The sequence below is a fragment of the Haplochromis burtoni genome, unplaced genomic scaffold (assembly GCF_018398535.1).
Source record: "Haplochromis burtoni strain Fernald_Lab_line unplaced genomic scaffold, NCSU_Asbu1 Contig_355, whole genome shotgun sequence".
NCBI lineage: Eukaryota > Metazoa > Chordata > Actinopteri > Cichliformes > Cichlidae > Haplochromis > Haplochromis burtoni.
In genome coordinates this window covers 226,884-253,521 of record NW_024582716.1, presented here as the reverse complement: position 1 = coordinate 253,521, position 26,638 = coordinate 226,884, and the positions used below count along the sequence as shown (strand labels likewise).

The window sequence follows — 26,638 nt, the reverse complement described above, 5'->3', positions numbered from 1 at the left end:
GGAGGAGAATTAAGATGAGGAGGATGTATTGGAATGTTTCTGGAGACAGATTATCATGAAAGGAGGTATAAGAAATACTACAGATCGGAGCCTCCCCTGTGGTAGCCAGTGTTATTTATTCATCAACTGTATGCATGCCACAACAACCCTTACAACTGCAGTTCGTGGCTCCTTTCATACCCAAACAACAAATCAAAGTATGTGCAGAGCTGATATAGACCTAGCCCGCATCTGCATTTGCTTTGAAACATATTTCCGAAATATAGTTCATCATTATTCCGAGCGAAGCTTTGCTGTGTTAAAAGCCAGGGTCTCGGAGTGCTCCTTCATTCCCTCTGATCAGTGAGCGTATGCACAACAAACGTGCGCAAACATACGACCAAGACCAGCCAAAACTGTTCAAGCTGCCATTCACCGCACCTCCAGGCTGCAAGGAAACAGATTTTCTTAAAAGCATTAAAAAAAAAAAAAAAACTGAGGGAAGAGGGACTTCATACAACAATGAGAGTGAGCAGGCTCGTATGAATAATTAAACAGGCTGTGCTGCTGATAATGAGCTGCGGTTTTGCATTGGCTAACACTGAAAAGTGAGATGAGGGGTGACTGGAAAACTGAAATCGTACTCTCTTTTTTATTGATAGTCGAAGTTATTTTAGCCCCTACAGTGTAAACAATAGCAGCTACAAAGTGCACTGTAGACAGTCAGGAAGTGCTGAAGTTACATATGGTTACTGTCTTCAAAGAATGCAGCAGACACCTATCTTGCTTTTGCACAGATACACACACTTGCTCCATTAATATATATGTTATCAACAAAGCTGCTAGATTGCTGCTTTCTTCAAAGCTCTCTACAGGCCCTGATGGCACAGCTCATTTCCAATGCTAATCAGAAATAAAGAGATTGTGCTCTCCTGACTCCTTTCTGCTCTTCCCTCAAACAATTGTTGCATTGCATCGGAGCCGCCCGGGATGCCCATTGTCGCCAAGCCACTGTGGCCCAGCTGTGGGAGCCCGTGTTGTATCCCCACGCGTGGGCCAAGAACAAACACTATTATCTACACCACCAGCAATGGTAAAAAATAAAAGCATGCACTGGTCTCTCCAGTGGATTTGCTCGTTTGCATCTTGTTACATAGCAAGGACTTCATCTTTAAATGTTAGCGCTGGCTTTTACTAATGATTGTGTGGAAACAACCTGCGCTCAGTCACCAAAAACAAAGGGTCGTCACAGTCAGCTAACTCAGCACTCATCCACTAGTGACTGCATTCAATTAAATGCAAAGTGGGAAATGGGAAAACAAACAACAGAGGTAACGTCAGAACACACTGTGATGAGTGTGTTCGAAGAAGTGCTTTTATTAAAGCGAGCACGGAAAAAGATGATCCACCTTTGCACCCAAACGAAGTGGTTTCAAACGTTTGCTGTTGAGTATTTTGATGTAAGCAGATCAGGCATAGCGTCATCTTGTTTAGAATTTAACGTCCGTTTAACAAACCTTGGGTCACGTGTACTGCCCACCTACCCACCAAGCAATTTTTGCACACCGTGTGCTACCCGAATGTCAGCAGCAGGACAGTGTATGCTGCAAAAAACTCCTCTGAGAGATACAGTCCAATACATTGATTGGGCCACCTGATTAAATTCCAATCCAGCATTTGCAGGACTCTGCAGAACAAATCCAACGAGAGTCCATCTCTCAACACAAAGGAGCAGATGCTGCTGTCCTAAAAAAACAAAAAAAAACACAGGACCTCTAGAGAGTTCCTGAATCTGTGCCATTGAGACCTGTTCTGGCTGTAAAAGGGGAGACTTAGAGAATGCATAACTATAAATGTACACATTTAATATTATAACGGACATTTTTTTCTGTATTTGACTTCAAAGAAATAATAAGTTATTCCAAAATTGATTCAAATGCACAATCAGTACCTCTAACGAATTGCAATCAGTACCTTCAAGGACATATTCAGCTGTTTCTTTGGGTAAGCATATTCAACGCTTGACATAAAGAACAGAATGCTTTATAGAGAGTTTTCACTGTAATTTTCCACTATTCAGAGAGTGCAAGGTAATCACATTGTGGAACAGTAGCTGCTGTGGAATTTAAAAGTGAGCAAGACTTTATGCAAAGTTATGTTTAACTTAACCTGTATATATAAAAAGGGACATAGACTCAGGGCCTAAGTAGGATTATCCCAGCTGTCATGGGGCAAGAGAGGGAAGTGCAACCTTGACAGGGTGCTAATCCATTGCAGAGCTAACACAGCCCATCCACACTTGCATTCATAACTACACCAGATTTAGAATCACCAATTAACCAAACATGCATATCTTTAGACTGTGGGAAGAAGCCAGAGTACCCAGAGAGAACCCACACAGGCACAGGCAGAACACATGAAGCCTTATTCCTCTGAAGCAACAGTGCTAGCAACTTCACCTTGGTGTCTGACGGTGGCAGCAGAAAGTCCAACTTCTATATAAGTGTATGAGAAATGCTTTACTGCGGGAATTGTTTTTAACAGGTTGAGAAACTGTGTGATGGAGAACTTTCCACTTTTAGACAACCATTGAATCTGCAAATATAGAAGCCAAGTTCTCGGTAGCACGAATGGCAACACCTGTAATGGGCTTTCGAGCATCAACATGCCCACATCAAGAAGAGAAAAGCTGCAGCGCTGATTTGCTTGCTTCCTGTTTGTCATGAATCTTGGCAGAGTGTGGGTACTAACTGCTAGCTTCTCAGATGGCAGGCTGTCACCCACCACCGCAGCATGCCGGCTTACAGTATTTCCCAGCAGCAGGCCAGTAGTGATTGTGGCACACCGGTGTTGTTCTATCCACAGCACAGCCACAGCACAGGAATCCTGGTGGGAAACTCTTAGCAGGCTGCCAGCTGATGGCCACCTCCAGCTTCTGCTGCTATGACCCAGCTGTGCGTCAGCCCAGTCCCTCTCACGCCCTCCCCACCCATCTCTGCTGTATGAGTGCCCCGCTGCTCCGCTTCCACTCTCCCGGTACTTTGACGCTACCCTGCTGACACGTGTCACCTTTTGTTGCGGATCACGAGTGGCAGAAAATTGGCAAAATGGCATGTGAAGCATTATTGGGATGAAGCTGTGTGTCAGCTTGGTGCCAACACTTTGGCCTGCATTTATAAGTCATTTCCAGTTGGCTATGAGATGGGTGCACATATTGACTGAACTCTGCACTGTCCTCTGCAAAGGTACACCGGGTACACCGTGAATGCGGGAACCCATCAAAGTTTAATATCCTAGACCAGGATCAAACAGACGCTGATATATGACCTGAGAGCACGTGTCATTAACTCGAATGAGCGGATACAAGAATCGCGGGGGCATTTTTACGAGCGTATCCAACGCCCCTCCCTCGCCCCCAAGCCTCCTTTTCTGATTTAGAAAGCTGACATGACTCAGTTGGCTCCGGCAGTCCATTAAAACAGAAGTACCTGCGCCAGAACTGAGCTGTGATATCCTCCGTCTCCCTTTTTTTTGGAGGGTTTACGGATAGCGCCGGATGGGAAATTGCGATAATTGCAAGCGTGTTTTGAAGCATTTCTGTTGACTTGCGAATTACTTTATTTGCACACAAACACCGCAGAGTCGGTACATCTGCACAATGGCAGCGCTTATGACATAGACTGTCACTTTGCTCACGTCCCAAAAGAGATCTTCTTTTCTTACCCTCCTCAATTCACTCATTTATATTCATTTCTCCCTCTCTCTCTTTTTCCTAAAATTTCCCCAGATTCAGTTTAATCAAATTCTGCTTCTCATCTGAACATTATTGAAAGCATTTCATTTGCCAATTAGCCAGCTGCTCCCCAGTTAAATAATGAATATGCTAATTCTAAAGCTTGGGGATATGTTGTCTTTTGAGTTACAGAGGCAACAATTATCCAAGTCAGGGATACTCGCAGTGGTGCACTGTACTCTATGTAGGCTTGTGTATGACTCTGATTGCACCGTGTTTGTGAAAACCATATCTCGTGTTGTGCGTTTTTAAAAAGGACAGTGTGTCAAATGTCTTGTGGATGCATTTGCTCAAATATTGATTTTGCCTTGGGGGGGCTCTAGTTGTCACTTCAGTATATACAGTGGTATAAGATGCATTCAGGGGTAATGTTTTAAAGGAGCGCTCTCCTCCATGCATATTGATTTGTTTGCTTACCTTTATGGAGCACAGAGTGCACACTGCTGACGGTTCTAATTGAAAGCCATGCATAGCTGAGCCTGTGTATGGATATAGATACTCGCTATTATCATCCGTCACGGCGGGGTGGGGTGGGGTGGGGTGGAGAGTTGGTATTTGAGCTCAGTGACGGATCCTTCTTTAATGTGTTTACTGCAAAACTGCCATACAAGCAGTCATTCAACACTGTACGCTAGTGCCACATGCAGATTTCGCAGACTATTAATTAGCCTATTAAACTGTCACCTACTTACTGTATGCACAGCTAAAGTGCCTTAAAGCTTCTGTCAGTACACGAGGCATCTATCCAGTCATCCACAACTTAATGCAAATCAGTACGTTTCCCACAAAGTCAGGTCATTCGTTTTTTTTTCCTTTTACATTATTTTGTTTTCAAAGATGCAGCTTCAAATTAAATAATGAGTTGACCTTTCTCTGCGCTGCAGGAGGTGTTAGTCTCAGATGCGATTTCACAAACACCCCCTCTAGATGATGGTGGTATAATAGGAATTTGGTGTACACAAACACATTGCACATCCCTTTTTTTTCCACGATAAAATATTCAAGATGCTTGCTTCATTTGCAACATCAAGCACTGATCCTGTACATTTTACTTCTTTCTTATGCCCAGTGCCTGAATGCAATCAATATGGAGCACTAAACAAAAAAGTGCATGCCTAGTAAAGCATGTTTTTGAAAAAAAAAAAGAAGCTAATCAATAAATATCCATGACTAGCTTTTTAAAAGTGAAGTGCAATATTCAGGAGTGTTCTGGCTAATATAACAGACCTGGTTTACGCTCTTCATAGTCACTACACTTGCATGATCATTTGTCAGAGTGGTTGTAAATTATCCATTAACATAATTGATTCCTTTATCAGTCCCTCAAAAAACGTCCTCGGCTCTGAAGCTTTGCTCTTCTGTTAAATGCTGTATACAAAGCAGACTTCATCCTCTAAGATTTTTTTTTTCAATCAAATTATCTAAATGTCTGTTTGATAATAGTCTGTGAGAAAATAACCGATAGATCCTCAGGCAATGGCATCGCAGCCACAGAACTTTGCTTCATGGCCACTGCAAAACCCAAACACAGGCAACATCTTTACATTCTACCCTTACATTGCTGTGCAGAAATCTTGAGCCATCCAACCACCTTTCCTACATATTTATTGCACACAGGCAAGCTTAAAAGTCATGATTTGATGTGACTACCTTTATTCTTCAGCACAGTCTGAACTCTCTTAGGCAGCTTTCTTGTAATTCCTTTAAGTAGTTTTCAAGAATAGTTCTACAGGCTTCTTGAAGGACATTCAAAGCTCTTCTTTGGATGTTTCTGTCTTTCGTTCTGTTCTCTGTCAACATGATCCCACACTGCTTCAATAATTTTGAAGTTCGGGCTCTGGGGAGGCCAATTCATGGCTGATAGAGCTCCACTGTGTGTTTTTCTGTACATGTATACTTTTACTGCACTGGTTTGACAAGATCCCCAACACCACCATCTGAAATGTTGCCCCAAACCATGACAGCACCTCTCAGTTAGGCTAAAGGGGGTTCTTTTTGTTTGGTTTTTTAACACTTGTATAGTAGGAGGATTTAGGTTATTCTGAAAACTATGAATGAATCTGTTAGTTTAGCCATTGCCTTAACTATGCTATGTTTCTAAAACATGTCTAATCTGAGCTTCCTAAGAGCTGGATATAAATAGAGTTTTAAAATTGTTTCCCAGCATTGCATAATCTCGTATTTTTAGTTTCAGACATTACAAGCTTTTTTATGATGTGGCTCTGAACCTTTGTCCATTCACATTATGACAATTTGCCCTCTTTTGTTATAGCTGCTGTACAAGTTTTGCATGTGTCATTCGTAAATGACCGTCAGTGCCACTGATCCACTGTTTTTATCCCTTGACTCCTCGGTAAAATGAACGTGCATCTACGGTACAGGGTTCAGGGAAAACAGTGAGGGAGAAAGTTTTGAGTAACATTTATACTGGCATGACTTGACTCAGTGGTGGCTGGTCCTGGCACTCTAAATTCCTCGTTGGCCAGGGCCACAGTGACAGTTGGTGTCAGCTTCTGTCACAAGCGCTGCATGGGCAGCCACGAAACTGTCAGAGAGCAAGAAACCGAGAGAGCGAGAGAGAGTGACGGAGTGAATAATAGAGAGACATGATATCCGAAAGGAATCGCACAGAAAAAAGGTGAGCAGACAACTCATTGCACAACGAGGCAAGAAAAGGGAAAGATGAAAGGCTTTGACTTGAGTAAAATTAAGGGTGATGGGTAGAAAGGGAAATAGAAATACAAAAGTGTGCTGAAGTGGGAGGAATTGGACAAGCTGAAAAGCGAGTTATACAGGTTGAGCCTTTGAATCACTGATCTTGAGATTAGAGAAGAGAATGACATTAGCTCGGGCTCTGATTTTTCTTTTGTGTGGCGAGCCTAATTGGAAAAAAAAATAACCTCATTTTCAGTCTCGTATTTTAATGAAAACCCGACATTAAACTCACTGTAGCTAGACAGGATATAGTTGTTTATTTACTGCATTAATTTGCTTTATTACAGTAGCTGTGGAAGCTGTACAAAAGGTAAAAGCATTTCAATTCAAAACCATACGGCAACACAACTTATTGTAATGGCACATCAAACCCTACCTTAGCAGCACTGTGTATAGACCCTGTGCACGAGAAAATGCTAACTTCCTGGTTTGAGACCGGATGTGGGGTTGTATATTTCCGGTAGCTTTACTTTGCGGTCAATCGCTACTGCGAAGATATACTCCAAAATCATGTCCAAAACTCGAAAACGGAAAGATCGCGTTAAGTTACAAAGAGCAGAAGGTGGGAACACTCGCCACTGTTGTCATAAAAAATCTAATGATCAATTTTGACGTTTAAAGAGTTTAGATCAATCAGTTGTTTACATCACTCAACACAAGCAGAACTGCATTACTGCAGCAGAAGAGACATCGTCCACATTCAGAAGCACATCTCTGTATAGTGACTGGTCTTATGATTTAAACAGGCAAATGTTCAGCATTCAAACTACAGGTGAAGAATAGTCAAACCAGATGTTTCCCCGTTATGTCGATATCAGCTAGTCAAGTACACACCTACACAGCATGTTAACAAACCGTGAAAAAAGCCACACAAAAAATGAATGATTGCTGGTAAGGGTTTCTATACATTAGTATGTATGAAGGGTATGTTGTGACTTACCTTAAAAATTACAGTGGTCCCTCGCTAATAACGCGGTTCACCTTTCACCTCGCTGTTTCGCAGATTTTTTAGTGCAAGTTTGCATGCTTTTTTTTTTTTTACGTCACATTGTGTCCTGCGTCCTGATCGCTGCAGACGATCTCCTCCGTGACGTCTCTCCTGTACAGTACAGAATCGCTGCATCGATCGCTAGCGGTGTGACTCTGAAGTGCTGTACTGTATGTACACGAAACGTTTTGCACCGTCAAAAAATAAAATTGGCTACTTGATTTCACCTATCGCTGGTTATTTTTAGAACATAACACCCGCGATAAACGAGGAGAAATATAACATTTGAATCCATTTTCTCTTTTGCTTTGAGGCGCGGGGAAAAATATCAACAAGTCGATGAACATCATTTATAGATATATTGGGTAAATGCCCAAGACATCTATAGAAATGTAAATCACCGCTTGATTCATTCATTTGCTTAACTTGTTTTGGACCGTAAACCAGGAGCGAATAGGACACAGGAGTTTCCGCACCGGAAGTAGCATATGCTAACGTGCACAGAGTCAATTCGTCTCCAGTGTTAGTGTAATTGGGATCTACAATCCAGTCCAATTCATACTTAGATTGAGAGAACATCCCATTCAGCTGTAAATTTTAGAAAATGAATGTAATTCGTTTTACAGTGTGGATCATTTAGCAGAAAATTCCAGCCTTAATGGTCTGCACAGTGATTGTCACGGGACATACCCTCCCAATTAGAGAGACTCTTGACCTTAAACCTTTGAATTTTATCACAGCCCAAGAAGGCAGAAGATGGTTCTGCTGTGCTTGACTCCACCTTGTATAATCCCCCAGAGCCTCCTCTCTCTCAGGCCTGGCAGGAGCCGCTGACCTCTCCTTTGTGACTGAATTAATCCACGGGCCTGAGAATAATGGCTGTGTCACAGCCACCGGCAGGATGTGGCAGGAGAATAATCAGCCCACCACCGTGCCATTTCAATCCCCGCGGCAATGATCGCTTCTGCAAAGAAGAAGAAACAAATGTAAAAAAAAATCACGTTGCTCGGCTCATTCACCGGCACGCATGAATGAGAATTAAAGGTAACATCCCTTAGAGGTGTAGCAGACAGGCACACCTCAGTGATCACTTTAGATGTTTCCTTCTTGTTTGTGCCAGAGGAGGGTTTTTTTTTCTTCTTTTTTTTTATTCCTTTCAACCCAGAGTCTACATTAACATGAAAATCATCATCATATTTAACAAGGTGGGGATTTGGATGGTGGCTATTTGTGTTTGGTTTACACATATTCAGAAATCCCGCATCCTATCCTCTTAAAATGTTTAGGCAGATATAGCTTTGACATGTTTGTCCAAAGTCTTTTCTTGCAGTCGCTCTTTGAGAATTTACAATTGTACTTTGGGGCGGTCTGCGCAGCTGAATTGCATATTGTCAAAGCCGAGCATCACTGGCCAGCTGAGACCAAATGACAGTTTCTATTCAAAGAACGCAGAATAGCTCCCAATTGAGGTTGAAAGCAAGAAAATGCGGGCACCTTTTTGCCAGAAGAAAAGCAGAAATGCAAATCTTTGTTTTGTGTCGTGTGAAGCTGTTCTGGAACTGTTGCTCGAGCACTGTGGATGTTTGATTTCGATCTACAGAAGTGAACGTTTTTTATGTTAAAAATCACACTTTGTTCAACCCTTGTTCCCAATCTGCCGAACGTTCCAAAGGGGAAACTTTTTTGGGGTTCGATGAAACCTGCATCCCTTGTGCAGTGGAGGAAGCTTGTTCCGGATATGAAAAGCCAGGGTCACTTTGTGACCGACGCGGGCTAAATTTCAAGCAAGCGAGCCCCTTAATTAAGCCAACAGATGTGTTTTGTTGCAATCGGGAAGCGCTGTGATGATGCGCCTGCTTGAAAGTATGCATAAAACAATCCACACTTGTCATTAAGGTCAACATTCGCTCTGCTTGTGTTCACCCACCAAGCTTTTAATCACGTCCCGTGTGAATATTCTCATGTTCCACAAATACATAGTGTAGGTGCACTAATGAGCTGCTGTTAAAGATTCAGCTCCCGGTGTGACAAGTCTGCTAGCAACCACCCACAGTAACCACTGTATTATTCCTCTACGCAATCACCTCGTATGTGCATATCCCTTTTGTATTTTCTTTTGCGATGAAAAGTGAACCCAAGCTAACCGGTATTTTAAACTGCCGTGACTGGTTAGCTTTAAAAAAAAAGAGAGAAAGAAGTGTTTCGAAATGACCTTATTCCCACATGAACAGCTGGCAAAGGGGAATGGCTGAACAAGGGAGTGGATTATTTCTATTTTTATTTGCCTCTGCTTCTTTCTTAGAGAGCGAGGAGAATGAGCGGAGAATGGTGGGAGAGTGGCATCAGCAGCGAGCCGCTCTCTCGCTTCATGCTTTAGTGAATCTGACGGGCAAAACGCCTACATACGTTTACTAGAGGGCTCTTCCTGCTGACAGCAGCCCAATGTAATTCTTGGTGTGTTTAGACTGCTGTTCCTTGTCGTGACACTCATCCTCTATTTGCATCTGCTTGATTGTCTCTTCTGAAACTGGCTTTCTAGCTTGTGAAATAACACACCTTAATGTGCAGGATTTGACACAATGAGCTCTATTTTTCATGTTTTGCTTTTTTCTTTTTCCTTCATTGCTCATTTTTCGAGACTTCCTCCCAGTGGCCCTCCGAAATCAGATAGTGCCTCCCAGTCCTCCAGGTCTTATAACTGAATCACTCTTCGCCAAACTCAATTGAGTCACCTCCTCCCACAGAGGCGGGACAAGCCTCCCACTGCACGTGGGTTCCCTCATCTCAGTGTACTTATACAGGGGTTGGTGTAGCAATGAGGTGAACTCAGTCGACCCTCTTCAGAAGATCAATATGTAGTGTGTGTTTGATGGCAGGGACTTTTTGAATTTCAAATAGATCTTCATGATCAAACCCTTCACCAACATATACTGGGGTCCATTATCTTGAACACCATGACGTTAGTCATGCATTTTCTATATTATTTGCAGAACATGAGAAAACCTTCCATTTTCGGGGAGGAGGGCAGCCATAGAAACATTGAGAAACACTGGTGATTGAGTGAGGCAAGTCAAAAGAGATCAGGGAGCACAGTCTTCAGTAGTGGCATGGAGAGGTGTGCTCAGAACTTAATTCTGATCTAATTGTAATTATGTAAACCTGACCCTTTCCGTGGTGGCACGGTGGTTAGCACTGTTGCCGCACAGCAAGAAGGTCCTGAGTTCAATTCCACCATCAGGCCGGGGTCTTTCTGTGTGGAGTTTGCATGTTCTCCCCGTGTTTGCGTGGGTTCCCTCCGGGTACTCCGGCTTCCTCCCACCGTCCAAAGACATGCAGGAGTGAATGTGCGAGTGAATGTGAGCGCGAATGGTTGTCTGTCCCTATGTGTTGGCCCTGCGACAGACTGGCGACCTGTCCAGGGTGTACCCCGCCTCTCGCCCTATGACAGCTGGGATAGGCTCCAGCGCCCCCCGCGACCCTGAAAAGGATAAGCGGAAGCGAATGGATGGATGAACCTTTCCGCATCCAGCAATATTAGTGAAGTCTGAAGTTAGCCTTTGCCATCAAAAATAATACTTTTTTTTACCTTTAAATTCAATGCACTACATACTTTTGCATGCCATTGCCAAATCCCCTGAGATCCGTTGTCAAGTCATTTCTATTTACAAGCGTAAAGTGAAACCTCACATGTGCCCAAATGTCACACAGAAACACTCCAGTCTGTCAGAAGCCAGAGCCTATTTGCTCTGACAGAACAGTGCTAACCATTGCACCAGTGTACCACCTACAATATAATTGCATGTGCCAATGAGGTTCTGTTTGTTTTGGGGAATGTTTGTGTGCATGTAGATGTGTCATTATGTCTGTAAACATTGAATTGAATTGAAAGCCTTTATTGTCATTATACATAATATAACGAAATTGGAAACAGTGCACACGTGCTTATAGCACATTATAAAAAACTACACAATAATATAACTATACACTATACGATAATAGTGTAAACATGGATTCTGATAACTTTAACTTTTAAACTTTAATTTGGTGTAAAAGTAGGTCCAAGGTCTTCAAGGTCAGCCTAATGATTTAATGTTTGAAATTGACAAAAAAGCCTCATAACTTGAAGTATGATTCGTACTAGTGTGGTATTTTCATCATATTGAAAGTCCCATGTAAAGATTTAAAATATCAGATCAGATATGACCTTTGACCTCTACTTCTAGGTCAATAGAATGATGTGAAGATCAAAGCTATAATAATGCTATATAGACCAATTTAATAAAGCGATATTTCTTAATGCCATTGTTTGTATTGACAACATATAGACATATGATATGTGGAGATTCTAAATATCACATTGGACCTCTGACCTTTTCTTCAAGGTCAAATGAGGTCAAACTTTCATAAAATGTCTTTTATGAAACAGGTGCCTGCGTTTTTAATGGCAACAATTATTTTATGCTGACTTTGTTATGGAGATTGCAATTACAAGCTAGAACCCTTTAAATACAAAACACTCATCTTATTTTAATGGAAAATAAAATAAACTCAATATCAAAAATGTCTTTCACATGATAATCATTACTACACTTAAACAAATGTTACTAAACAATGACATGAGTGCTACACATGTACTATAGCCCCTTAAAAACTATAATAATTATACTTAAAATTATGTCAAGTATTGCACTACAAAATTCTTAAACATTAAAAATATTTAAAAAAAAAAAAAAAAGAATATATGCAATATACAGTATGATTCCTTTAAAACTGAACACTGCCCAGAGACTGCCTTGGTGGAGGTTTGCGGTTGTTATTTACAATAAGTGGTGGATTCATGGATGTAGTTAGGGAGGACTGGATATTAGGAATACTGTGAGATGGAGGCAGATGATCCTCTGTGGCAACCCGTAAAGGTAAAAGTCAAAAGAAAAAGAAGAAGCAGAACTCTAATGGGATTAGAGAATTTAAGAACAGTAATGCAAGTGATTGGCTGGGTGACATACTCACAGGTTTGTCAGTGTGATTCCTGGTCCTGGTCCTTTACATGTTAAGCCATCCTTTAGCTAAGGTCAGTTGCAATGACCTTGCGTGTGATCATATGAGAGTGAGTGGTAAATGGACTGGTACTTTCTATTTTCACTCAGCACTCAGACTATTTTCAGAGGGGGCATTCATTCATTCATACAAAGCTTTAGGCTGTGCCTTAAGCTCTCTTTACCTATCAGGCAAACTGTCAGACTTCGATAGATACATCGGGGCTAATTTGGAGTTCAGTGTCTTGCCCAAGGACGCTTAGACACACAGACTGGAGGAACCAGGAACGAAACCAGTGACCTTCCAATTAGAAGCTGACCTCCTGAGCCACATACGGTCGCCGTCGCTTGCCCCTGTGTGTATGTGTGTGAACATATGACACATTTGTAAAGTCCTCTTTAGAATCTGAGGTGTAAAACGTGTAATAGAGGAGCAGGCCATCAGCCCTGTATTGCGTTTCAGGAAAATCTGAAGTGATTAGCTAGTGACGTCACCTAAAAACGGCCCTTTTCTGTCGACTCCGAGGACGTAGTTTGGAAAGTTCTCAGCGAAGCATTGCAAAGCGACACTAAAGTGACAGCACTGGCATCTCATGAATATATATTTAATTAGCTTGTCTGTATGCAGAAAAAATGGTTGGTCATTATAATTGGCCTTATTAACCTGATCATTTGACTGGAACCTTTCTGTCTTGATGGATGACCTTATTAATACCTAAAAGAAAGCTGCCACATTCCTCAGAAAGAAAGAAAAAAACTCACTCAAGCGACCCATTTACGGTGTCAGCGATGCTCTTCTTCTTCTTCTTCTTCTACCTTTGTAGTGCAATTTTACACCTGATCAACACATCATTAGCAATCTAGGCTGGCATACAGACTGACGAGGTGATGGATTGACACCTTGATTGTACTTATCCGAGCATCAGTTTTAATTAGAAGATTTTTGATTGACACTGTTTGAGAACTTTTTGGCGCTTTTTTTGTGTAATAAAATGGAAAAACTTTTTTTATCATGTCTGGGTAAGGTATGAATATTATCCCCAATCCCTGAAGCGCACTGATGCCACCATGTTGAGAAACAGGTTGCAGCCCGATGAGAAGAGAAAGGATAAAGGAAGGAAATAGAGGAACAGAAATGGTAGGGTGACAGAGATAAGAAAATATAAGGCTAATAGATTAGTCACAGGACTCAGGCGTGCTGAGTGAGTGGGGGATAAAAAAGAAACAAAATAGCAATGAAATGGTCAGAGCTTCTGTATAATTTCCAGTGGAGCATGATTCTGTTTTGAGAAAGGGAATGAGGATAAGGGCATTATCTTGCACCTATGCTTAAAGGCTGGCTTCCCCCCTTATGTTTCCATAAATACAAACACAATATCCAAGAAAATTGGATTTATTCTGTCACAGTGTGAGGCTGCACTTTACTGCACAATCTGGAATAGAAATCGTTTTGGTGATGGAGGATAAGGGAGACAAAGGTCATGAGACAATACCAAGGTTGTACCAGAGCGTGTTTGTCTGAGAGGTACTTTGGGATGGCGGTGGTGTATTTTTATGTGCTGGAGATTTTATGCTCTAAACATTGGGATCTGCATGCCGACCTGCTTTTGTGTGCTTCTCGATGCACTCCGATGTCATTTGGAGAGTCTCTTTCCCCACATTTGCCATCACCTTTGACATCTAGACACTCTGATTGCAAGGTAACAATTGAAAACTCAAATTGGAGCCCTGTTGTTCGACTCCCCTTATTTCTATCATAGCTGGTGATTGCCTTGCCACTTGGGGCTCTGTGCTTTTCCTTCTGGTAACTCATCTGCCCTCTGACACAGCCTCGATTGTCTGTCTGGCTTCACGAGTTTGGTGATTGATTTGTGGAACATATGGTCCTTTAGGAATATTACTACTACATAAGGCAACTTCATACCTTCTTGTTTTGACTTTCTGTCACTTTTCCCTTCACATTTTTCTTTGGAGTGCTGTATCCAAGAGGGCATCTGGGTTTTCTGGACCAGTTGTTTTGAGAATTTGGTTAAGAAATACAGAAGAATATAATATTTTACCAAGGTTGCTAGTTCTTTTTGAGGGGGCATTTAAGATCCTTTGACTTTCGCAGTATAATTTGCACTTGTCATTTTAATGGTACTGGCCATTATTACGCGGTTACAGAGATGTTTCACATCATCTCCGTGATCTCAAACATGATACTGCACTTGATCTACGTCAAATGCCAAATTTGATGTAGATTGTATGAGGAGTTGTTGAGATAGGCAAAGAACACCCAGCTGAAAACATGCATAATCTTTGACTGAATCATTTGTTTTCTTACTCTTAGCAAATTCATGGTTGCGGTTTGGACTGGAGGCTATTTCAGATGTCACAGGTCCAATTTCTGAAATTCGTCTCCATATGAATGACCAGTTAAGCTACCAGACGTGTCTGTGGGAAGCCGCAGAGATCCAGCATGCAGACTCCACATGGAAAGACGAACCCAGGACTTTCTTGCTGGGAGGCAATGGTGCTAACCACACAACTGTGCTGCCCATTTTGATTTACTAATTACAAGATTTATAGCAAATCAGAATCTGTTATGATCCAGCCACTGCTGAAGTATCTCTGAGTTATGAGCAAGCTTCCTCTCTTGTTCGAATTCATTGTTTCCAGTGACAAAGACGTGACAAGTTGCATTTTCTATCAGAGAAGTGTAGACCTAATGAATGCAGACACCTCTTTCCTTTTGGGAGCTACACAACCTGAACATGGGAGCTTTTTGACCTGTTATCGACCTTGCCTTAGGCTCTATCATCATTAAAAGCGTTTGACAAAAACAGTTTGTGTCTTTCACAATCACAAAGACTACCTTCATTAGTATTTAGAGCTCTGATCTAAAATATTTATGGTTCTAATAAATGCAAGTAGCTCAAGAAAGTTAGGGGGGCTAATATAAAATTATGGTAGAAGGAAGTAAAGTAATTCTGTACTTTTAAGAAATATCACTTTGATGAAATTTCATGCCAGTCCTCTTAGGGCTTTCTTTAAAAGCAATGGCATTCATTTAGCAAGTGCCCTAAGGGCAGCTTGCATATTTTCTCCACTCTGATACAATGTGAGCCACAAAAACCAACATGCAATAAGACCGGAAAACAGCAAAGTTTTTAATGACAGGCAGTATGTGTATGGTGTTTACTGTAATGCTAATGGGCTTGTTAATAAGATCCAGAGGCGAACTGTAGCAACCCATATATATGAACACAAACAGTGTTTCATTCTGCCTAGTAGCCACAGGGAGATAGAGAGCCAGTGGTGGTGAAATGAGCAAAACATGCTATTATGGCCACCTGCTAGATAAGATCATCTTGCCTTTTCGTGCTAATTAGCAGAAGATTTCACATCTGTCTGAAACAACGCATCTGTGCATTTGCATGTCGCCACATAACACGTATGCATCCGTGACTGCAGAGAGAGAGTGAGTGGTCCGTCACGGCCGCCTCAGCCCAATGCGCAGCAGCTTAAGGATGGGAACCTAAATCGCAAAGCAGCCAGTGAGCAAAAAGCAGAGATACAGAGAAGGTGTGCGGGAAAGTGGTGAGATAATAGGTAGCTGTGGGTTGTGCCTGAGACTGTACATGTGGCCTGAGCCTGTATGTCGGTACGATTGGATATGGTTGGCTGAGTAGAACCGACGCTCTCCTTTTCTATCCTCTCCTCTGCAGCATGAAAGCAGGCTTGTTATGTAGAGGGACAGATACATAGAGCAGGGGACTGAGGGAGGCAGCATTGGCAGTCATACAGGTATGTTTTGACAGACTTCAAAACAACTTCAGATGAATCCACAGGCAAAGTTGGCAACAAGTATTTCACAGGAGCATTGCTATATTATGCGAATTAAAGATCCAGATACTATGAAAGCGTCCTTGCTGCACTGGAGGAAATTAATCTTTGTAATAGCGTTGCATTGTAGCTCTTTTCCAGCATTCAGTGTTCCCAGTAAAAGGTTACTGCTTTGCTTTCAATCAAGTGCTTATTCATTGTCAAGGTCCTACAGCAAAAATGCTTTCACTTTCTTACATAATAAAAGGCTACCAACTGACACTAAGACAGGAGAAACTGACATGGTCACCTGTGCTGCCATAAGATTGCTGCACAGTATGGCATTAAATCTCCACTACTGCTACTCTACTGGAACACAAGCTTTCCAAGAAATATTAATGCATGTGTGTTTTGATGACTGTGGTTGACTGTGATGTTGTGCACATTGTTGTGGGTTCAGATCTGGTGACTGTCAAGGTAATTCAGCAGGTCATTCAATGTCAATGAGGGTGCCTGGTGTTCTGCGATGTATTGATATTGATATTTATATTGATATACCTTTATTAGTCCCACAAGTGGACTCAAAGCATGCCATGCCAGTAAAGCATAGCCCACAGCATAACAGAGCCACCAGATCCCCATACTGACCCATATGGAAAAGATATATATAAATCTTATAAAGTTTGTATCTGTCTTGTGTGAAACTTGTATGAAAAGCATATAAGTGTGAAAACACATATAAGATCCCTTGAAAAATTATATAATGAAACTTGTATGTTATGGATACTTGCTAAAACAATGTATGAAAGTAATGCGAAAGTGGCCACTTTCATGAGTAATCACATATAAGTTTTTTACTATTTCTTTTCCGTATGGGGAGCTAGCTTCAATTGTTAATATCTAATCAGCCAATCACATGTCAGCAACTCAGTACATTCAATCATATGGATATGTTTAAGATGACCTGCTCATGCTCCACCTGAGCATCAGTGAAGAAGAAAGGTGATTTAAGTGATTGTGAATGTGGCATATTTGCTGGTGCCAGACAGTCTGGTCTGAGTATTCTAGACGTTTTTTGCATATAAACATTTGCAGGGTTTACAGAGAATGTTGGAAAAAAGCAAAAGTGAGAAACATTCCTCAGGATAAAAATTATAAAGGCCAACTCCTTCAATGGTAACTTAACCACTTGTTACAATCAAGGTATACAAATGAGCACCTCTAAATGCACAGCACCTTGAACCTTGAAGTCAATGGGCTACAGTAGCAGAAGACTGCACCAGGTCTCACAATTTGCTCTCATCTTAGAACTGGAAACTAAGACTACAGTTCACACAGGATTATCAACTTGGACAATTAAAAGTTGAAGAAACACCAACTGGTCTGATAAGTCTTGATTTCTGTTGCGAGATTTGGTAGGATCACAAGTTTACACAAACAACGTGAAAGCATGGATCCATCCCCCCTTCAATCAACAGTTCAGGCTGCTAGTGGTGATGTGTTGGTGTGGAGGATATTTTCTTTGCATACTTTGGGTCCTTAATACCAACTGACATCATTAAAATGCAACAGTCTGCCAGAGAACAAAGTAGTTTGGGCAACTGTGGCTCAGGAAGTAAAGCACGCCTATCTACTGGAAGAGTATGCCAAATTATCCTTGAGAAAGATACTGAACCATGTGCATCCTTGTGAGGGTGTGCATACATGTTAGCCAGACTGCTAACATGATTGGGGGAATGAGGCTTATAGTAAAACACTCTTTGGGTGCCCAGAGCACGAAAGTGCTATATAATTAGCAGTCCGTGTATTAAACATGACAGTGAAATTACTGTAGACTAAATGGTCTCCATAGTCACCAGACTTTATTCCAGGGGTGTCAAACTCCAGGCCTCAAGGGCTGGTGTCCTGCAGGTTTTAGATATCATCCTGAGCCAACACACCTGAATCAAATGATTAGTTCATTACTAGGCTTCTGGAGAACTTCAAGAAATGTTGAGGAGGTAATTTAGACATTTAAATCAGCTGTGGTGGATCAAGAACACATCTAAAACCTGCAGGGCACCGCCTGTTGAGGCCTGGAGTTTGACACCCCTGCTTTGTTCTATCCAGTAGAGCAACTTTGGTCACCTTTGACCTGTCGTGTCAACGTCTCTGTCAAGATATATATTATATATTTTGACAGAGATGTATATATTAAGAACATGGATATTTGTTTTGTTGTTTTTTTCCTACCCAGGTTGCTGTGCAGATTGTATGCACAATGACCTAATGTCACTTAATTTGGGGGGGGGGCTGTGTCACAATAACCAATAAAAATACAGAAACAGGAGCCAAAAGTGCCAAAGTAAGAGCCAGATCATAGTCTTTACTTTCATATACTCACACCATCGCTCAGTCCCGTGTGCCAGTGCTCAGCTAGAGACGATGAAGCTTAAAAAAAAAAACCAATCTGCCTGTTTAGTGTTTTTGACGATGATTTCCTGCTGCAAACACCTTTTTTGTCGCCCTTTGTTAACGCCTTTGAAGAAGTGTGTAAGACATGCAGGTTCAGGTGAATACAAAACATTGTAAGTAGTATTTTATCTCCTTCCTTCTTTCGCTCTATCCCACTCGTTGTGTGTGTGTCTCTCTCGCCGTCTCCGTGGTTCAAGGGAAGAAATCCCTTCAATGTCTCCACAAAATCACACACAATTAAAGCAGAGCGTTTTTGCCTCGGGCCCTCGCTGCTCTGTGTGCTTAAAAAAACCTGCGCGCGCGCACACGCGCACACACAATGAAGTAAAGGCCCAAACCACATATACACCCCCACGCGTTCTTATATGTACAGCCGCACAAACAAACACACAAAAGCATGTTCTCTGCGGTGCACTTATTTGGCCATGGCTTTAATGGGGCTTCTTCTTCTTTTCTTTTTTTTATTGAGTACAGGATTACAGAATCACATCCCTCTCTCTCGCTTCCAGCTGATTGGACACTCTCCACTCTGTCAATCAAAGACTGGATTTATCCTGCTGCTAAATGCAACGGTGCGTTTAGCCCGCTTCAGTCTGCTCTAGATTTAGTCACACCAACTTAGCTGCTGGCAAGTTCCTGCACCCTGCTGTACCGCTTCCAGATGTCGCTGAATCATGTCACAAGGCCAGCTCTGTCAGCTCCTCCTCGGCTGACCTTAATCACTTCCATTGAGAAATCCAGTGATTGAGACACGAGGCAGCTTCTGTAAAACTTGTGAAATAACTTGCCCTCTCTTGTAATGAATCCTACTTTTCTTGCCGACAGCTCCTTACCTCAACACGTTTTTAATATTATGGTCTTCATGTTAACCAGGCCTTCCCATGGCATCTCCCTGTGGCTAATTAGCCTTGCATGAGCAACACAAGCACATGGCTAATTTAGCATTTATTTCTCCATCACTGTTTCTTGCACTGTACTTTACACATGCTGTTTACATGCTCAATTAAACTGTGGACTTCACCACAAAGCTTTGCTAACATGCCAGCACCATCCCTGTGTTTAGCTGCAGTTGTAAAGCAATCCCTCTGTTTTTCTATTTGCTGTAAATGTGGTTAATATGGACGGGGGCACTTGAAGTGATTCGAGTCAACCACTTAACGGCTGAAGAACACTCACTCGTGTTCTGTATGACCCCTCGCTCTCTCAGACGCTCTCTTGGCTGAATTTTCATCCATTTTCAGTGTCTTTGCTCTGCCATATGATGACAGTTGTCTATGATTCACATGGCACTTGCAGAACTACCTCGCTGACTGACCCTCGGCAAGCACCTGTACTGAAAACCATTTAACCTTCACCCTGTACTCCTAAAGAGCTAGAGCTGTGGGGTTTTTTAAAAAAAACAATTAAAAACAAGAAACAACTGCAAAGCATATACTGTTTTTTTGTTTTTTTGGTTTATGCTCAAAGGCTTAAAAGTTGTCTTTTCTGAAGTTCCCACATTTGTACTAGCTAGCTAGCTACTCACTCTTTGGAAAATCCCCGAAAGCTTCTTTTCTTTCCAGGACTCGTGGACCTGTGATTATACCACCTGGGAGAAAATGCAACACTAGTCTTTCACTTCACTAATTTTTGGGACTTTAGATCCATTCACCCTTAATGGTGCATCTAGCTTTGCCTTTTGGACTTAAAAGAGAATTTGTGCTATGTTAGAATGCGGGAGGAAGATTGACAGTGACAGAGCTGCTTCCTGTTACATTTTATGAACATTTGTTGCACTTTTGACCACATGCAATGTCAAATTAATTTACAGTAAATGCCTTAATCATACTGTGTGCAGTGGTTAGCAATGCCACCTCACAACAGCATAGTCTGGGTTAAAATCCTGGGTTCTCTCTGGTTATTTTAGCATGCTCCTGTAGTCCAAAGACTTACTTGAGTTAGGTGGACTGGCAATTTTTAATTTGCCAAAGGTGTGAAAGTGAGCGTGAATAGTTGTCTCTCTGTGATAGCCTTCTGATAGACTTTTGAACTATCCAGGGTGGACAGTACCTGGACAGCTGGGATAGCCTCCAACTACCCTGTGACTCTGAACTAAATAAGTGGAAGTAAATAGATAGATGGATGGTATCTGATTTACCAAATGAGAAAGATTTTCAGTCTGCAACTATCGGTTGTCAGTTTTTGCTATTGCAAAAATGAGATTACCAAGTGACACAGTCATTAAAACCTGTCCTAAATGCTGAATGCATCTGACAAAATCAAGTCTTTGTACTCCCACAAACTGAATGCAAACATGTGGGCTACTGTGCTATTACAGGTATTTCTCTGTGAGATAATGAGCCGTTGCAGTCACACATGAATCCAGGCTGTGAAAGCCACGTGCCCAAAGTTAGTGGAGCATTTTCTACTGTACTCAACTTTCCTGAGCTTCATGCTACATTTCAGTGCCAAGCTGTGTCCAAGAAGAAAATGTTGCATTAGTGTCACATACATGGGTACCTGGGACCATTATCCTCTGCTTGCCAATACCCTCTAAATATCTTTAGGAGGGTATTGGCAAACACTATAAGTGGGAGAGGATAATTTGTTCTTAATTTTTCACAAGAAAGTTATGATTCATTTTTTAAAATTAGGTTGTATTTTTTCAGTAGCCCTCCTGAGTACTATGACCAGCCAGTTGTGTGTATTAATCTGGCAACTCTGAGGCAAACATTGTGCTTTTTCTCACCTTTGTTGCCGAGTTCAGATACCATAACTGATGCTGGAATTAATCATGTCTCATTGTTGTTAGGAAAGCTGGCGAGTCATGTATAGTATTGACCACCTCTGACACATTACAAATGGCAATCAATGGTTTTGTTTGTTGTCTTATTTTGCTTGTCTCCAAAGCTTCTCAAAGGAGCTAATAATTGGCGCTGATAATTGCTACCAGGCACATAACGTATTGACCCAAGCTCTGTAATAAGCCGGTTGAATGCAGCCGAAAAACATTCCATGCCGGAAAATTGATATAAATAGCATGTCTCTTTGTGTCCCCTCCAGGCGAGACAGTGTTGAGTAAACAAATTCTCCCATCCCATGCTATATTCCAAATCTCGTCAGCATTCTCATTAAAATGTCAATGTATAGCCACCGTGTGGACTCTATGTTGTGCATTCTAGCTCAAAAATGCCAACTGAACACTAATGTTCCCCAGGTTCGACTTAATTATATGATTCACACCTAAGATTCCAGCAGCATGGGGAGAAAAAAAATCAGGCAATTTTTCTTTTTCCCACTGAGTTTTATGAGCGACTTATTATGTGATCAATCACATACAGCAAGAACAGACCAGAATCAATTAATAATTGAAAACCGTTAAAGTGCTAGAAGCACTGATTGGAATCTGCCTTAAGTCAAAGGCAGCTGGTGCGGAAGGGCACAGGGTTAAATAGACATGATTAATCAACCTAAGAATAGCATTTGCATCCATTTGAAACAATGCGTGTGTGTGTGTGTATATATGTGTGTGTAGACAGTAGTGGTGTGTGTAGCTATACTCCAGACTAATTACACGTATGTTTGAAGTGTACTGTGCTTTCACATCAGGCAATTAGTGGCCAATTTAAACGTACTCACAGGTGTCACGTGGCTTTTATTTTGAGTGTCTTGTTGATGGATGTTCCCTCTGCCACAATGATGGCACAAAGTGGGCAAGTGAACTGCTCAGAGCTGAAAAACATTTTTCAAAAATTGAATTCTAGATGCTGGTGAAGCAACCAAACATGCTCAAACTTTAGCTTCTGTTATTTAGCAGTGGAGTCCAAAGTTAGTTGACACTAAGCACAAAAACTGTACTTTATACAAATTATAGCTCTGTGTGAAAGTGGTACAGTAATTGTTTCTACTTCAAACTCTGCAAATGGAATGGACTTTCTATTGACTTCTATTGAATTTTCATTGTGCAACACCAAAAGAAAATAATCCACCCAATACGAATGAGCCCACTAAGTCTCTGAACTTCCACCATTGACTATTTGACATCGTAACAATCGAGCTGCACTGCAGAAACGATCAAATGTATTGAAAGCTGCTTCTCTACCCCCACCATGGAAATGTGGCAGTGCCTCTTTACTGCCATCTATAGGTGGCACCCAGTTATGACAGAGTTCTCCCAGTGATAGCAGCTTGAGTGTGGCGCTGCTGTTGGTTAGAGTCATTCTCCTCAGAGAAGCTGCAGCTAATCATTGCATCATTTCCTCAATTATTGACAGCCGCCCTGTTAAGTTCCCAGTGTTATAGAGAGAATTAACATCCATTAGAGTATTATTCAGCCTTCATCTGCGTGCCTGTGTGCGCCTGTGTGTGTTTGTATCTGTGTGGGGTTTGATTTTGATTCTAACTAGACTCGCAGCTCCAAGGGCTGAGAACGAGGAGCTGAGACATGACAGGCTCATCAAAATGTCTCACGATGCCGTGTGACTACTGCTGCGTCGAGAGGCCCTGGCCTAAAATTGACCCTGTCCCCACTGAGTTGCCAATCACCGCTCATCACATTAGACATGTAGACACACTCAGCTCCACGGTGCTGTTGAGCTGCATCTCTGCTCCTGCTTTATTTTATTATTTTTCCTCCACCCGTTTTCCTCTGACACAGTCTCACATACTTCAGATACCTGCCTTTCACTGCAGCCTTTAAAAACTTTCACTGGATCGCCTATTGTGTGGTATTATAGTGCCACTTACAATGGACCAGCACTGACAAATGGCCTCTGATTGTACTTTGCCTCTGTCACTGCCACCCGCTGCAAGTTTTTACTGTCCTCCAGGCAGCATATTGCCCCCCCCGCACAATAGTCTGGTGTATCTTAGCGAGGGTGTAAAAAAGCCTTGCATGACAAGTTTTGCAAGCAAAGAAAACACCAGCATTATTGAGTTATTTGCCGATTTCTGCTCGTTTTGAGCTTTTAAAATCCCGCATTGCACTGTTGTTCAATTCATATACCATTGTCGAGAGAGATAACAGCAAATAGCATTACCTCAGGCTGAAAGGAATCCCGTTCATTGTGAGGCTGACTGACAAGCTTGTCACAAACAGCCATGTGCCTAATAGAAGGTATCAAGCCAATCTGTCTCTGAGCTTTGTGCAGCGGAATAGGCGTCTGTTGTTCTGTTGAACGGAAACTTTGAAAAGCAGTTAAAGTTGAATAAGAATATATAAACTGTTCTTTTCAGCTCTGACAATGCCTCTTATACAAGAACGAGCCAAAAACACGTCTGAGGAGCGCTCTTTTTATACGGCAAGGGTTCATGCACGTAAGCCCGACACACAAGTGATGCAAACAGATAATGTAACAGAATCTCTTAAAGAGGGACAGAAACAGCCTACTTTGCTGTGGAAGGTGATGCGTTTTGGGAGCAATTTTCTATTATTATGTCTATCCAGTCAACAAATGTGAAACTTCTTTGTGTTTTGTAGTCTCACTTGCAATAACTAATCCATTATCCGCTCTTCCTCTGTCTCTCTTTTGTTCTCTTACAGCCGCCCTGCAAGTGTCTATATCCTTGAACAAAGTGGAGTTAAGTGTCGGAGAGTCCAAGTTCTTCATCTGCACAGGTACACAAATGGCATGACTACCACCCCACCTGCACGAGCTATTCTTTTTAAACTTCTCTATACTCTTTCTTTTAAACTTTTTTTCCCCTCCTTTGGCTCTTTGTGATGTCATGAGTGCAGAATGAGAGCCAATCAGAAGAAAGGTTGGCTTTAAAAGAAAACACAATCTGATATTCGTGTGTTTGTGTTGATCCTAGCTGATTCTAGGCCCCGGGCCTTATGTTTGACACTCCTTTCCTACGTCATAACAAAGCTGGTTTAGGATCAACATTGCACTGGACCAATCATATTGTCTGAGCTTTCAGTTAGCATTAGCCAAGAAGTTAGCTAAAGCTTCACTAGCAAACCATCCTGGGTGATCTAAATTTGACTAACAGCAAACCTAACTTGATAACATATTTATTATACTGTATGAATTAACAAAGAATTTAAATGCTTACCAAATTCCTCATTGTTTTTTTCCTCAACACTCCAGAGCAACAATGTGATTGGTCAGTAGCAATGCTAATCCTAGACCGATGTTATTATGATCATTCAGGAACAATACCAACATGAGGATATCATATACACCTTAAAAGGAGAAGAGATAAAATGGCTTTCACTTCACTACAGCCCAGTATCAGATAAACAAGCATTATTTTGATTTGATGATGGTGCAAAAGTCAAAGAAGTAAAAGGAGGACGTTGAAAATGAGCATAAAGGGTCTCTTTTTAATATTATGCATATGTATTGTATCTGTGACTGTTTGGAGGCAACGGTGGGAGTCTTATATCATCGCTCATGAATGTCTGTTTTTGTGACAGATAACATAAAACAATCCATAACCTCCATATGGTGAGGGACTCTTTGACCCCACTGTGACTCAATCCACACGGGGTCGGGGGGGATGCTCCTGGCTTACCGTTCCTCCTTCTCATTGTCCTCTCTGAACATTATATCAACATAGCAGAAAACCCGATGGTGGGAGCCAGTGGCTCAGTGGGGTGGCGGCACACTCTGGCAGCCCAGGCCGTCCCCTGCTGACTGCCTCTTCTGCCCTGCCAACACACTCAGTGTGGAGCTAACAGCAAAGGGACTAGATACACGTACTGGGAGGAGCATCCAGGGGGCATCGAAGTCTAATACGGGCTTCGGTGGGACAGAAAAAAAACAGAAAAATAACCGAGGCGAATGGAATCAAACTGGCAGAGATTGAAAAGTTGGAGCTTTCACTGTGGAGAGCTCAGAAGTGAGAAGAATGGAAAAGGCTTTGAAAAAGAATTGTAGATGTAGGTGGGAGATAAGTTGCCACCATCTGCTGTCAAAGTGCACGGGAGGAGGTGTTTGTGTCACACGCTGCTTTCTTTTGGCCTTTTTCACCACAGGCGGCCACGCCAAGCCTGAGTTTTACCATATTCAAATGCATTTCTGCCAACTGAGAAACAGTGAGAGACAAGAAAAAGAGAAAGCTCAGTGAAACTGAGACCCACCCGCAAACAAGTAAAGTGACTTTTTTTTACCTTTCAGTCGCCACATAGCACCGAATGAATTAGGCCTATGTCAATATTGTGGCGAGCTCAGACAAGGAGGAGACACAATTCTATTCGGTCTTGCTCCCCCGCCCTCTTAGCCAGGGAGCACAGCCATTTATTTACATCTGCCAGAAGAACACTCCCGCTAGCTAACTGCTCAGCGCGGCAACAGCACAGCAACAACAACACACAGGGCGCCCTCTGACCCCGGAAGGACACACCGTCGCAGCGAGAGGGCGTCACCCGTCACTATGGCAACATAAACAAAACATAACTGTAAAAACAGAATCCCGAACAGCCCTGACCCGCTACAATATCGATAAAAGGAAGGATCAGAAAGGGCAGAGAGGCAATTGTGTCGTATGCTGATTCACGGATTGGAGAGCAGCAATGAGTACGTTTCTCTTTAAAAAGACAAAAAGAATGTGAGTTGAAGTGATTTGTGTATTTAATGCCTGTCTTTCTTGTTCTGAAAAGTTTGCCATGAAGAACAAGCCAGAGGGTTACTGATAGACACATTCTTTATATCAAAAGATCACAACCTCTCTTTTTTCTTAAAGACATTAAAGCAAAGGTCAAAATAAGGTCAACTATGAGTCAACGTGGTAGCCTAAAGGAAGAATCCTTTTATCATATTGGCTGAATGTCAGTGCTTTTGCATTATTCATGTCTGATCTCAAATCTTTCTTTTAAATAATTTCAGCTGAAACTTTATCAATTTCATTTATTTCAAAACGCCTCAGAAATGGCTTTTTAAG

The 26,638-nt window shown here is 41.9% G+C and overlaps 1 protein-coding gene across 2 annotated transcripts in view; it reads left to right on the top strand.

Annotated features, from left to right (window-relative positions):
- LOC102293624 (neural cell adhesion molecule 2) overlaps positions 1–26,638 on the top strand; it is a 385,578-nt gene that overhangs the window by 273,880 nt on the left and 85,060 nt on the right. Inside the window, exons 1-2 of one of the 2 annotated variants that reach the window (XM_042228811.1) lie at positions 10,970–15,730; positions 24,294–24,368. In XM_042228811.1, the coding sequence (XP_042084745.1) occupies positions 15,667–15,730; positions 24,294–24,368 (139 nt within the window). In that variant the 5' untranslated portion in view covers positions 10,970–15,666. Of the gene's footprint in view, positions 1–10,969; positions 15,731–24,293; positions 24,369–26,638 lie in introns of those variants that run through there. The other variant, XM_042228810.1, reaches the window with a different exon arrangement.